This window comes from Dromiciops gliroides, chromosome 3 (assembly GCF_019393635.1).
Source record: "Dromiciops gliroides isolate mDroGli1 chromosome 3, mDroGli1.pri, whole genome shotgun sequence".
In the NCBI taxonomy this organism is placed as follows: domain Eukaryota; kingdom Metazoa; phylum Chordata; class Mammalia; order Microbiotheria; family Microbiotheriidae; genus Dromiciops; species Dromiciops gliroides.
Genome location: NC_057863.1, coordinates 478,153,849 through 478,167,594, shown reverse-complemented (window position 1 = coordinate 478,167,594; position 13,746 = coordinate 478,153,849). Strand labels below are relative to the sequence as shown.

At 39.4% G+C, this 13,746-nt stretch overlaps 1 protein-coding gene across 1 annotated transcript in view; it reads right to left on the bottom strand.

The window, feature by feature from the left end:
- Positions 1 to 13,746, bottom strand: part of KATNAL1 (katanin catalytic subunit A1 like 1) — a 96,095-nt gene that overhangs the window by 82,129 nt on the left and 220 nt on the right. The window contains exon 2 of the mRNA XM_043995357.1: positions 183 to 358. Within this exon, the coding sequence (XP_043851292.1) occupies positions 183 to 344 (162 nt within the window). The 5' untranslated portion in view covers positions 345 to 358. The remainder of the gene's footprint in view (positions 1 to 182; positions 359 to 13,746) is intronic.

Genomic DNA, 13,746 nt, shown 5'->3' with positions numbered 1-13,746 from the left:
TAAATATCAACTAAGTAACAACAACTTGAATTTTATGAAAAAAATTCAAGGGACATTTTAAAAATAAATTTAAGCATTTTATATTTATACCGAGTTTTTGTAAAACATTTAAATTTTCAAATTAAAGTCTATGATGTAGAAAAGACTATTACCATCATAAAAATATTATCATATTATCATACCTGTTGCCATTTGCCTTTGACAGCTGGGTCTCTTACTGACTGACAATGTCTCTGAATCTGTTGTATTACCCCTTGATAATATACCATTGAAGAGTCATAATTTCCAAGAAGTGCATATTCTCTCCCTTTCTTTGCATTGTCACAAATTTCAGCCAAATTCATCTTTTTTCACAGATCTGAAAGAAAAAATAATTAAATGAGAAAGGTTTTAATGATGAAAAATCTATTAGTTTCTATTATTTTATTTTAGACATTAACTTAAAATTTTAAACCCAAAATATGTATTTTCCTCTCCTGGAAGTTAACTGGGTGTCATTAAGAATAAATAATATTGGGCAGCTAGATGGCACAGTGGATAAAGCACTGGCCCGGGATTCAGGAGGACCTGAGTTCAAATCCAGCCTCAGACACTTGACACTTATTAGCTGTGTGACCCTGGGCAAGTCACTTAACCCTCATTGCCCCACCCTCCCCCCCAAAAAAAAAACAATAAATAGTATTACCTTCTTTTTAAAAAGTATAAGGGGGCAGCTAGGTGGCACAGTGGATAGAGCACCAGCCCTGGAGTCAGGAGGACCTGAGTTCAAATCCGGCCTCAGACACTTAACACTTACTAGCTGTGTGACCCTGGGCAAGTCACTTAACCCCAATCGCCTCACTTAAAAAAAAAAAGTATAAGGGTTTTGTTTTGTTCTTATTCTGAACTTAACAAACACCAAATAGGTTCCGGAGGCAAAGCCAAGATTGCAGAGTGAAACCAGAAAGCTGCCTGTGCTCTCCCAAATTTCCCTCAGAAACATTACATTAAGTCTCTCAACATATTCTGGAACTGCAAAACTTGCAAAAAGATGGAGTGAAACAATCTTCCAACTTAAGATAACCTAGAAGATCTTCAGGAAAGGTCTGTCTCATCTGGGTAAAAGGGGAGCACAGCTCAGTGCAGACAACTAGACTACCTGAGGACCATGATCAAAAAAAAAAAAAAAAGCTTACAGGCAGTTTTCAGACAAAGAAATCAAAGCTATCTATAATCATATGAAAAAATGCTCTAGATCACTATTGATCAAAGAAATGCAAATTAAAACAATTCAGCTACCACCTCACACCTATCAGATTGGCTAATATGACAAAAAAGAAAAATATTGAATGTTGGAAAACTGGGACACTAAGACGTTGTTGGCAGAGTTGTGAATTGCTCCAACTGTTCTGGAGAGCAATTTGGAATTATGCTCATAGTAAAACTGTGCATATCCTGTGATCCAGCAATACCACTGCTGGGTCTGAGATTTTTTCAAAGTGGGGAAAGAACCTGTTTGTACAAAAATATCTATAGGAGCTCTTTTTGTGGTGGCTAAGAATTGGAAATCAAAGGAATGCCCATCAACTAGGAAATGGCTGGATAAGTTGTGGTCTATGATTGTAATAGAATATGATTGTGCTATAAGAAATAACGAGTAGGATAATTTCAGAAAAACCTAGAAAGACTTACATGAACTGATACAAAGTGCAGTGACAGAACATTGTATATAGTAACAGCAATATTATATGATGAAGAACTGTGAATGACTTAGCTATTCTCAGCAATACATTTATCCCTTCCACATTGTGACTTTTTGCATTACTGTTTCAATATATCACTGGTTCAGCATAAGAAATTAAATGGGAATTTTGGGGGAGTTTTGGGGAAGCCACAAGTGACATGTGAAGGCCAGCAAATGACACATAAAAAGTTTAAAAACTCAGAAATGTATAAAATATATGTATAGTATTATATAACATCAACCCAAACTTTATATAATCTATAAAAGGAAAAGAAAAACTTCAGATTCCTTCTCTGGTACAAAGGGAGGGCCAAAAAAATTTTATGTGTATTTTCCAGATTGCAAGGGTGCTACACACCTAACTCCCACAATGTGGAAGGGATAACTGTACAATGATCCAAGACACCAAAGACTCATGATGAAAAACACTATCTGCCTTCAGAGAAAGAACTAATATGTCTGAATACAGACTAAAGTATACTATTTTTCACTTTCTTTTTTTCTTTTTTATTCAAATCTTGTATAAAATGACTAATGTGATTACACATGTTTAAAGTATATTAGATTGCTTATCGTCTTAGGGAGAGGTGAGAGAATGGAAGGAGGGATAGAATTTTGAATTCGAAACTTTTAAAAAACCCAACAAATGTTAAAAATTGTTTTTACATGTAATTGCGAGAAAATATAAAATATTATTTTTTAAAAGACTGACAATGTAGGCTCCTTTTTAGCTATGGACCAGCAGCTCCCAATCTTTTTAATATTAAAAAATTGTTTAAAAAAATTGTTCAGAACCATAGTGATTGTTCTATTAGTAGGATCCAATGATTTTTTTTAAATCATGACAAAAAGCTACTATGAATACATTAGCACTTATAAATGAATTTACTTATATAAATATTTAATATATCTTACTAATCTCAGCAGCACAGATGTATTATTTATTCAGTCTACAAAAAATACATTTGCTTATTTGTGGATTCTCAGCCTCCTTAGAAAGAGAAACAGTGTGATACAGTGAATAGAACTGGCTTCAAAGCCAGGAAGTCTTCAGATAAAGTCTTGACTGACACATACTGGCTGTGAGACCTAGAGTAAGTCACTTAACTTCTCAATGTTAAAGGAAGCTCTCCAAGACTCTGACTTGTAGAAATGGTGCTAACCTGCACTGACAAGAGAGATCCTACACCAACGAAATCACAGGTCTATTACCCCTATCCTAGACTCCTTAAAAACAATCTTTGCAGTCCCTCAGAGGACAATGGTATGTACTAGAGACCACTGCCATAGTCTATAGTGAACAGTGAAGATTTTTGAGTAGGGGAGTGATATGAAGAGCCTGTACATTAGGAAAATAATTTTGAGGTACAAATACATAAAGGATGGCAAGTGAAATCATTTAGTTAGTTATCATAATAGCTTAGGCAAAAAGAAATAAGGATTTGTCCTAGAGTGATGGGAGTAAAGAAGAAAGAACAGGACTGATATCAAGGCTTAGTAAATGCTTAGATATGGAGGTTAAGGGGGAGAGAACACCTCGGGTATGAAAGAAAAAAGCATGAGGCTAAAACTCCACGGAGGTGAATGGGACCTCAATGGATAACTAATTCAACATGACGAAACTAACCTGGAGTATAACAAACCTGCCAGCCTCCACTTGAAGACCTACAAAGAGGGAAACCAAGTGCCTCTCCACACAGCCCATTCTACTTTGGGACAGCTCTACTTGGTAAGAAATTTTTCCTGCCATTAAGTCCAAATCTCCTTCTTTGCAACTGTCCCCTGATCATGGTTCTGCCCTCTGAGACCAAACTGAACAAGTACAGGCGCTCTTCCACATGCCAGCCCTTCCCATATTCAAGGACAATTGTTATAAACCCCCTGGTTTTCTCCTCTCCAGAAGCAACATCCCCAGTTCTCTCAACCAATGCTCATATGGCATGGGCTCAAGACATCACCATCCTGGTGCTTTTCCACTGGACACTGTCCAGTTTATCGTGTCTTTCATAAACCATGGGATTCAGAGCTCAACACAGTCCTCCACAGTCTCACAATGGCAGAATACACCAAGACTATCACCTCCAAGAAGTTATGCTTTTTTAACATAGCCCGAGACCTCATCGGTTTTGTTGACCTACATTGAGCTTGCAAATGCACTAAAAATTCCAGTTCTTTTTTAGAACTGCTCTCTAACCATGCCACCTAGATCTTGTACTTGTGAAGCTTTTTATAGCCAACTATCAGACTTTACATTATCTTTGTTGCATTACATTTTATTAGATGAAGACTAATGATCGAGATCTTTTTCGATCCTGACTCTGTCATCCATTGTGTTAACCATCCCTCTCAGCTTTTTGTCATCTGAAAATGGATGAGCATGTCATCAAATCACTGGGGGGGGGGGAAGCCTGTTAAATAGCACAGTGCCAAGCCCAGATCCCTAGAGTACTCTGCTAGTCCTCTAACCAGTTCTGAAATGATCTAATTGTATACCTTGCCATCTTCTTTCTCCATGAGAATACTACAAGTACCTTATCAAAAGCCTGCTGATATCTAGGCAAACTATATCCACAGCATCCCCTCCCATTTACTAGTTTAGTAATCCTGTGAAAGAAAGAAAGAAAGAGGGGGAAGAGGAAGAGAAAGAGAAAGAGAGGAAGAGAAAGGAAGAAAGAGAGGAAGGAGGAAGGGAGGGAGGGAGGGAGGGAGGGAGAGAGAGAGAGAGAGAGAGAGAGAGAGAGAGAAAGAAAGAAAGAAAGAAAGAAAGAAAGAAAGAAAGAAAGAAAGAAAGAAAGAAAGAAAGAAAGAAAGAAAGAAAGAAAGAAAGAAAGAAAGAAAGAAAGAAAGAAAGAAAGAAAGAAAGGAGGCCAATTTGCAATGCCCTATTCTTGAAGAGGCTATGCTGAGGTCTCTGTAATCCCCACTTCTTTTTCTAAGATGTTCACTGATCATCTTTTCCATGATCCAATGCTAGGAATCAAATTCAAGCTCATTTGCCTAGAGTTTGCAGGTTGTACTTGTTCCTCTTTCGAAGAGTTAGGGTAAAGGCCAAAATGTTTTTCGGGGGCAGGGAAGATGATAAGTTCAAGTCAATAGATATTTGTTAAGTGCCTACTACATGAAAGGAACTGACCTAATTACCAAATATACAAAGAAAAAACAAAAACCTCTACCTTCAAGGACTATAAGTTCTACTGAAGGGATACACGTACAAAAATTAAGTAGAAGACAGGGTAAATTAAGGAAATAAGCACTAAATGGAAGAATGGAGTAAGGCTTCCCAGAGAAGGTGGCACCTGATCTGAACTTTGAAGAAAGTCAAGGATTTTTAAAAGTATAGATGAGGGGAGAATTAATTCTGTGCATCAAGGACAGCTGTGTGAATGCACAGAGGTAAGAGATAAACACTCAAGTTCAGAAACAGTAGTTCAATGTGCATGGGACAGAGCCCATGAAAGAGAGTAGTGTGACATAAAGCTGGAAAGGTTGATAGGAACCAGTCAATGGAACACTTTAAATGCCATACTTATGAGTTTGCATTTTATCCTAAAGGCGATAAGTTCAGTTTTGACAGCACATCTCCTCCAGCATATTGCCCCATCATCCCCACTCTCATTTATTTTCAATCTCTCTGTCTAGTGGCTGCTGCCCTACCACCTACAAACATATTCATGTCTCGCCCCATCTACAAAACTGTTCACTTGATCTCTCTATCTCCACTATTATCCCTTATCTTTCTTTCTTCCCTTTTGTGGCTAAACTCCTTAGAAGACCATCCACTGTCGATACCTCCACTTCCATTCTTCTTATTCTCTCCTTAACTCTGCAGACTGGCTTTCAGATCTCATCATTCAACTGAAATCGCTCTCTCTAAAGTTACCGATGATCTCATTTGCCAAATCCAATGGCCTTTTCTCGGTCCTCATACTTCTTGACTTGTCTGCTGCCTTTGACACTGTTAATCCCCCTCCTCTCCTTGAATCTCTCTTCTCTCTAGGTTTGCCTGATACTATGCTATCATGGTTTGCCTCTTATCTGTCCAACCACTCCTCTGTCCCCCTGGATAGCTCTTTGTACAGATCATGCCTGCTAACCATGAGTATCCCCCAGACTTCTGTCCTGGACTCTCTTCTCCTCTCCTTCTAACTCTCACTTTATGATTCTCTGATCTATTTATCTAGTCCTAACCTCCCGTCTCACATCTCTGTCTACTGAACATCTCAAACTCCGTGTCCCATAGACATCTTAAACTCAATATATCCAGAAATGAACATATTACTTTCCTCCCAAACCCTTCCCCCTTCCAAACTTCCCTATTATTGTCCAGGGCACTACCATGCTTTGAGGCCCCGGGCTCACAACCTAGGTGTCATCCTTGACTCCTCACTCTCTTATCCCCCCACATCCAGTCAGTTGCCACATCCTATCAATTTTACCTTTGTAGTATCTCTTCCCCTTCCTCTCCTTTTATACCGCCATCACTCTGCTGATGGCCCTAATAACCAGATACACTCTGGTTAATGTCTCAGCCTCAAGTCCCACCCTACTCCAGTCCCATCCTCCCCTCATCAGTCAAATTGATCTGCCTAAAATATAGGTCTGACCATGTCATGTCAGCTCCCCACTACTCAACAAAATCCAGTAGCTCCCTATCACCACCAAGAACAAACATAAAATCCTTTGTTTGGCATTCAAAGTCCTTCAAAACCTAGCTCCTCCCTCCCTTTTCACTCTTCTTACCCCTTTCACTTCCCCTCCTTACCACCTTACATGCTCTACATTCCAGTGACCCTGGTCTCATTATTTCTCACCCTAGATATTTTATTTCCACACTCACTTCATTTTCACTGACTGCCCCCATTCCTGGAATTCTCTTTTCTGCTCATCCATACCTCCTTACTTCTCTGACTTCCTTCCTGTCCCAACTAAAATCTCATCTTCTATAAGAAGCCCATACCAATCTCCCTTAAATCTAGTGCCTTCCCTCTATTGATTATCTCCAACTTAACATATGTTTATGTGTATGGATGTATGGATGGATGTGGCTATAGAGAGACAGATATACAGACAGACAGAGTCTCTCCTATTAAACTGTGAGGTCCTTGAGAACAGGCACTATCTTTTGCCTTTCTTTGCCCAGAGCTTAGCAAAGTACCTGTCTCACAGTGGGTTCTTAATAAATGTTTACTGACTGACTCCTAAGTTTGCATACAGATATCTCTAGTAGCCAACTGAAGTTGTGGGAACTGAGCTTTGGGTAGAGATTAGAGTTGGATTTACAGATTTTGGAATAATCTTCATTAAAAATAATAATTTAAGAGAGAGGACTGGATGAGATTGCCAAGGGAGAACATGTAGAAAGAGAGATGACAGAAAAGAGAGACTTTGGACATTGCCACCAGCAAAGAAACTAAGAAGTAGTGGTTTTCTCACACTAGTCAAGGCAGCAGAGCATCCAGAATTTAAAATGGTCAAAACTATCAAATATTACAGGAAGTTCCCAAAGGCGAAAAGGCTATTGGAATGTGCACTCGGATGTTCAAGATGGCAGAATGAGCTTAAAGTTGGATTTATATACATCTCTATAAATATGGACATAGATATCTTAAAAGAAATTCTATCTACTTTGGTAGAATACTAGAGTTAATAGGAATCAGTCATCTACTTTAGTCATCATCATAGAAGTAATTGATTTGGAAAAATTACTTCATTTCCTCCTACCAATAATAATAATAGTCTCTAATATTTAAGTTACATTATTAAATATCCTCAATTTTGTACTGAGTGATTTGTTTGGCAAACTAAATGAGGGGGTTACATATCATGATCTCTACAATCTTTTTCCCCTCTAAAGTTCTATATTGTTCCATGTCATATTCACTAAGTACTCTTAGACAGTGTGTGCTGTTGTATTCTGTCTCACAGGTGAAGAGAATGTGAGAATTAGGAAAGCCTGGGTTCAAATTCTATCACTGATACTTACTAGTTACACAACCATTAGCAAGTCCCTAACTTCTCTAACCCTAAGTACACATCTGTAGTATGTACCTCACAGGGTTGCTGTGAGGCTTAAATGAGGTAAAGTATAATTCTTTTATAATAAAACACTTTTCTTATCTTTGTGTTTATATTTACATTATGTTGAAGTCTGTTGAAGTAAATTTAATACAAATTTTAACTGAAACTACTATGGACAAGAAACTGAGCTAGATTATTCTCACACTACAGGCCTTGGATATGTGCCCTTAAGAAACCATAACCTGGAAGCTAACCTTAGCATTTAGTAACTAAGCAGTAAGTAGCAATGGTACAAAGGCATACCTGAGTGTACCTAAATATTGTTTGGCAACAGCAAAGAGGATGTGTTTATGGAAAATACTAAAAGGAACCAAAGAAAAGGTTTAATGTAAACAAATGTTTCAAGTTAGGGTTTATATTTCAATTGGCTTCTTAAGAGGAATTTTTAATAAACAATTAATAATGTGCTGAATTACAAAGTTGGAAATGTACTTTTAAAAAGTTATTTAGTCCATCTCTCTATTTTCAGACAAATCAACAAAAAACAGTTATATAGAACCTGGCTTGGAAAACGATCCCATGAAAACAACCTCTCAGTGAAGGTATATCCTGATTTTATTTAATAAATGTTTGCAGGGCCAAAAACCAGATGTTGTCCAAAAAATCCTTATCTGGATACATTATCTAATATGGTTTAGAAAGTATGAGAAGACTGCTTTTGAAGAAGTCACAGATATATTTGCTGACATTCCACCATGGATGAAAAGAATTGTTATTATGACCAAATGTTTAATTGCCTCCTCTCTGTCCAAATAAGCCAGAATTATTCTGTAAAAGCACAACAATTTTCTTTCACAGAAACTGGAATGTGACCCCTGGTATGTATGACGTTTGTGCATACTAACATTCTGCAAATTTCAACAAAATGTGAATGGATATTAGTATGCTCAGTAACAGATGATATGTTTCAAAGTACTGAACTGGTGCTATCTATGCCCATAAAAGTGTACAATCCTTAGAAATTAAATCTTATTTCCATGCTTTTACTGTAATTCCCATTCTGACCTGATGACAATAAAACCTAAAAGAGTTCCCAATAAAGGAGAAAAAGTAACCCACAAATTGCAAGCATCTTTTATACATACACATGATCCCCAAACGGGTGCCCTAGCAGACAGAGTACTGTAGAAGAGGAATGGTAGCTTTAAATTTTAGGATTCCATTATTCTAAGTGACCTGGAATAACTGAATGTCTATCAGCTTCACACTACCTGTTTTGGATTCCAAAGCACAATATATGTGCATGCCCCCTCTCCACATAAGAACACAGAGAATACTTCAAGAAAGGGCCAGGCATCATGATTCTCTTCACTCCTTATTCTCTGGCCATACCCTCCACAGCCTCACCAAAAGGCTTACAGTCACACAGAGACCCTTTTCCCCACCTTTTCCTCATCCCACTTTTCTGAAATCATAAACCATGATCAAATCAACTCTACCAATGTTCCTAAATGGGGTTTCAATCATTAAAGCAGAGATTCTTAACTTTTTTTGTCATCCATGGACCCACTGGAAGTCTGATAAGGCCTATGAAAAACTTCTCAGAATATATGGTTTTTTTTTATTTAACTGAAGGAAATACTAAATTTCAGTTAAGGTTAGAGAAAATAAAGACATATTTTTTTTTCCAAGTTTAAGGATCCCATATTAAGAATTTCTGCATTGGGGCAGCTAGGTGGCGCAGTGGATAGAGCACCGGCCCTGGAGTCAGGAGTACCTGAGTTCAAATCCGGCTTTAGACACTTGACACGTAATAGCTGTGTGACCCTGGGCAAGTCACTTAACCCCAATTGCCTCACCATTAAAAAAAGAAGAAGAAGAACTGCATTAAAGAGATGGCTGGCAAATGTGTAGAAAGGAAATTAGTGACTAGAAAAAGGCAGCATGGCTTCATCAAGAACATAATAATAATTTAAAATAATAATAATAGCTAATACATTTCACCTACTATGTACCAGACACTGTATTAAGCACTCTATAATTATTATCTCATTTGATCCCCACAACAACCATGGGAGGTAGGTGCTATTATTATCCCCATTTTACAAATGAGGAAACTGAGGCAAACAGAGATTAAGTGACTTGCCTGGGGTCACACTTCTAGTAAATGTCTGAGGCCAAATTGGATCCAGGCTCTTTCTCACTCTAGGCACAGAGCTCTATTCACTGAACTACCTAGCTGCATCTACCACATCAGGCCAGACTAACCTCACTTCCTTTTTTGACAGGATTACTAAACTAATAAAGAGAAATACTATAGACTGTTAGATTTTATCAAAGTTTTGACAAACTATTTCATATACTATTATTGTGGAGAAGATGGACAGATGTAGACTAGACTACAATAAGATACAATAGCAAAACAATAATTCAATTAGCTGGATTCAGAGCTGGTTAGATGGCTAGATACAAAAAGTAGCTATTCGTGTGTTCAAGACCGACGTGGAAGGAGAATCTCCAGCAGAGTACCCCAGAGATCAGTGCTTGGCCTGTGCTGTTTAAATTTCAATGGCTTGGATATTGGTTCATAAAATTTGCAGATGACTCAAAGCTAGGGGGGAACAGCTAACAGTGGACAAAGTCAAGATGCAAAAGGAATTTGATAGATTAGAGTACTGGAGTGACTCTACTAAGAAGAAATTCAATAGAAGTAAATGTAAATCTTGAAGTTGGGTACAAAAAATCAATCTGACAAGTATGAGATGCAGGAGACAGCAGGAGTTCTGCAACAGACATGGAGGTTTTAGTGGACTACAAGCTCAGTGTGAATCAACACTGGGATGGGGGCAGCTAGATGGCACAGTGGTTAAAGCACCGGCCCTGAATTCAGGGGTACCTGAGTTCAAATCCGGCCTCAGACACTTGACACTTACTAGCTGTGTGACCCTGGGCAAGTCACTTAACCCCCAGTGCCTACAAAAACAAAAACAAAACACTGGGATGGGGTAGGCAAGGAAGCTAATGGGATCTTGCCCTACAGTAAGAGAGGCAGAGTGTTATGCTAAACCCCTAATAAATATTACCTCTTTTATAATTTGACAACAACCCTGGGAGGTATGTGCTGTTATTATTCTCATTTCACAAAAGAGGAAGCCAAGGCAGACTAAGTGACTTGCCCCAGGCCACACAGCTAACAAGCATCTGAAACAAGACTGGAACTGAGGTTTTCCTGACCCTAGGCTTAAAGATGGATCCAATACACTACCTAGCTAGACCCCCTTTACTCTGCCCTGTTCCTCATCTCGATTACTGCATTCAGTTCTGGGCACCAACCAGAGTTTAAGAAAAATATTTATTAACTAGAGGATGTACAGAGGAAGGCAACCAAGCTAGTAAAAGGCCTTGAGCCTATTTCACATGAGCATTAGATGAAAGGACTGGGGATGTTATAACAACTGACGTCAAGTATGTGAAGGGCTGTCATGTATTTATTCTTTTTGGCCCCAGAGACAAGAACCAGGAGCAAGTGAAAGTTGCATAGCAGGAAATGGAGGCTTGATGTCAATAAGAACTTCCTAATAAATAAATTTGTCCCCGAGGGAAGTGGGCTGTCGAGGGAGGTCCTCCTCAGAGGCTGGGAAAAAACTGTCCAATATTTCATAGTGGGGATTATCCCTATCACATGGAGGCTGCTTTGGATGCCTCTGAGTTCTCTATCACCTCTCAAATTCTGTCATTTATTCCCCTAGGATCCCAATCACCATCTCAGTAACTTTCTGGGCCAAACTGCCTCTAACTTACCACCACTCCCCTTGGCAGGTTGTCTCTTCCATTAGAATGTAAACTCCCTGAGGAGACACACACACACACACACACACACACACACACACATATATCCAGCACTTAGCACAGTGTACAGAATAAGACCTTAATAAATGCTTTTTCATTTATTCCTTATCTGCAAAATGGAGCTAATAAAATCTGTAGTACCTATTTCACAGGATTCTTGAGGCTCAAATGAAATCCTGTATTTAAAACAGCATAAATTTCAAAGTGCTATCTACTAACAACTGCTGCCGCTACTACTACTAATTTTCAGTGTTGCTGTTATTATTATTATTATTAGTTCCAAGAGTTAGGGCTATAACCTAAACTCCTGACTCCCAGTCCTGAGCCTCCACCCATACAAGCTCCAGAAGTAGATAAAACATGTGACAGGCTCAGATGCTCCCTGACTAGCTCTGTGCTATTTGTCCTGGTTCTCTGACTGGCTCTCTGATCTCATTTAATGTGAGGGGAAAAAACCAATACACTAAGAACCAGAGTATTCTATCTTTTGTGTATTTGAAACACCACCTAGAAAATTCAGTAACTCTTACACCTGACTACCCTAACAATGATTATTATTGGTAGGAATAATGTTAAAAGTGGAAAGAGGATTGGACAAGAAGTTCGAAGAGACAAGTTCTAGTACTTGTCACCTACTAGCTGTGTGACCCTGGGCAAGTCACTTTCCACGGTCAGATGATCACCCCCATCAGTCCTCTATAAAAGTATCTGCCTGTCTCTTGCTCCAAGAGATAGGTATCTCAGAGCCATGCCTCTGTGCTATGCCTTCTCCCCATGAGAAGTCCAAGGATTTCTCTCTTGGTTTCCCTTCCCTAGCCCCTAAATAAACTATTATTTTATTCTATTGGATTTGTGTGAAAGAGGATGTAATTCTTTAAAGAGGAATTCCTAAAAACCCCCTATCCTGAATCCCTACCCCTATCCCAAACCCCCACCTTATTTCCCCATAACATTCCCATCTAAGTTTTCTCATCTTTTAAATGAGGAGGGTTGTACTAGATGCCCTACAAAGTCTTTATAGCTCTGAAATTACCCCATCTTCCTTACTGCTTGTTCCTTCCTTCTGCAGATTATCTCCAATTTATCCCATATATATATATAGTTTGTATATGGTTGTTGGCATGTTGTCTCCCCAATTAGACTGAGAACTTTTTGCAAGAGGAGAAATGTTTTGGGGAGCTGCTAGGTGGCACAGTGGATAGAGCGGATGGGCCTAGAGTCAGTAAGACAAAGGTTCAAAATCCAGCCTCAGATACAAGTTGTGTGACTTTGAGCAAACCACTTAACATGTTTGCCTCAGTTTCCTCAACTGTAAGATAAGGATAATAGCATCTAGCTCCCAGAGTTGTTGTGAGGCTCAAGTGAGGTAACATATAAAAGGTGTTACTATTTTTGTTTGTTGGGGAGGGGTGTCTTTCTTTTTATTCCCACGTGTTGGCATAGAGACTGACGCGAGTTAAGTAGGTGCTTATTAAATCCTGGTTGACATACTATGCAACCAATTAATAAAGCAATATTTATAAAAGCCTTAAGCAATCCGGAACAAATATAAACTACTAAACGACTGCAGTATCAGAAAGAAAAAGCCTCCTTATAAATAACCTGTCTTCTCCTATCCTCCAACACGGAGCATGCCTAAGGCAAACAGAGAAAGGGGTCAATGCCTCTAGGCAGGCCCAAGGGCATGCTCTTGGGGGCTTGGGGATGGGGGGAGGGGCAGCTTCATTCAGGTTAATATGTAGGGCGGTGGCCAGGCGAGAGAGGCTGCAGAACTGGGATGGGGGGATTGGGGGATGGGGAGTAGGGCGTAAGGAGTAGCCCAGGTCGCACTTCCCCCCATTCTCTTTTTACAGCACTAGACGACCATCCAAATAGCTACTAAGAAGTCCGATAAAGGGAAAAGGGGAACGCTTATCCCTACATAGCCATCTCCCCGTGGGCTCCCCCAGGTGCATCACGCCCGCTGGGGTTTGTAGTCCACTCCCTTCATTCCCCCCAGCAAAAGAGCGCGAGACGGAAGAAAGGCGGAACTACATTTCCCATGATGCCGTGCAAGGCCCTCTCGCCTTTCCCTCTCCCCCACAGCCGAGCCCCAAACCCCGCAGCATGCTCGGACTGCAGCCCAGAGCAAGGGCCGAGGCGATGAGGAGGAGAGG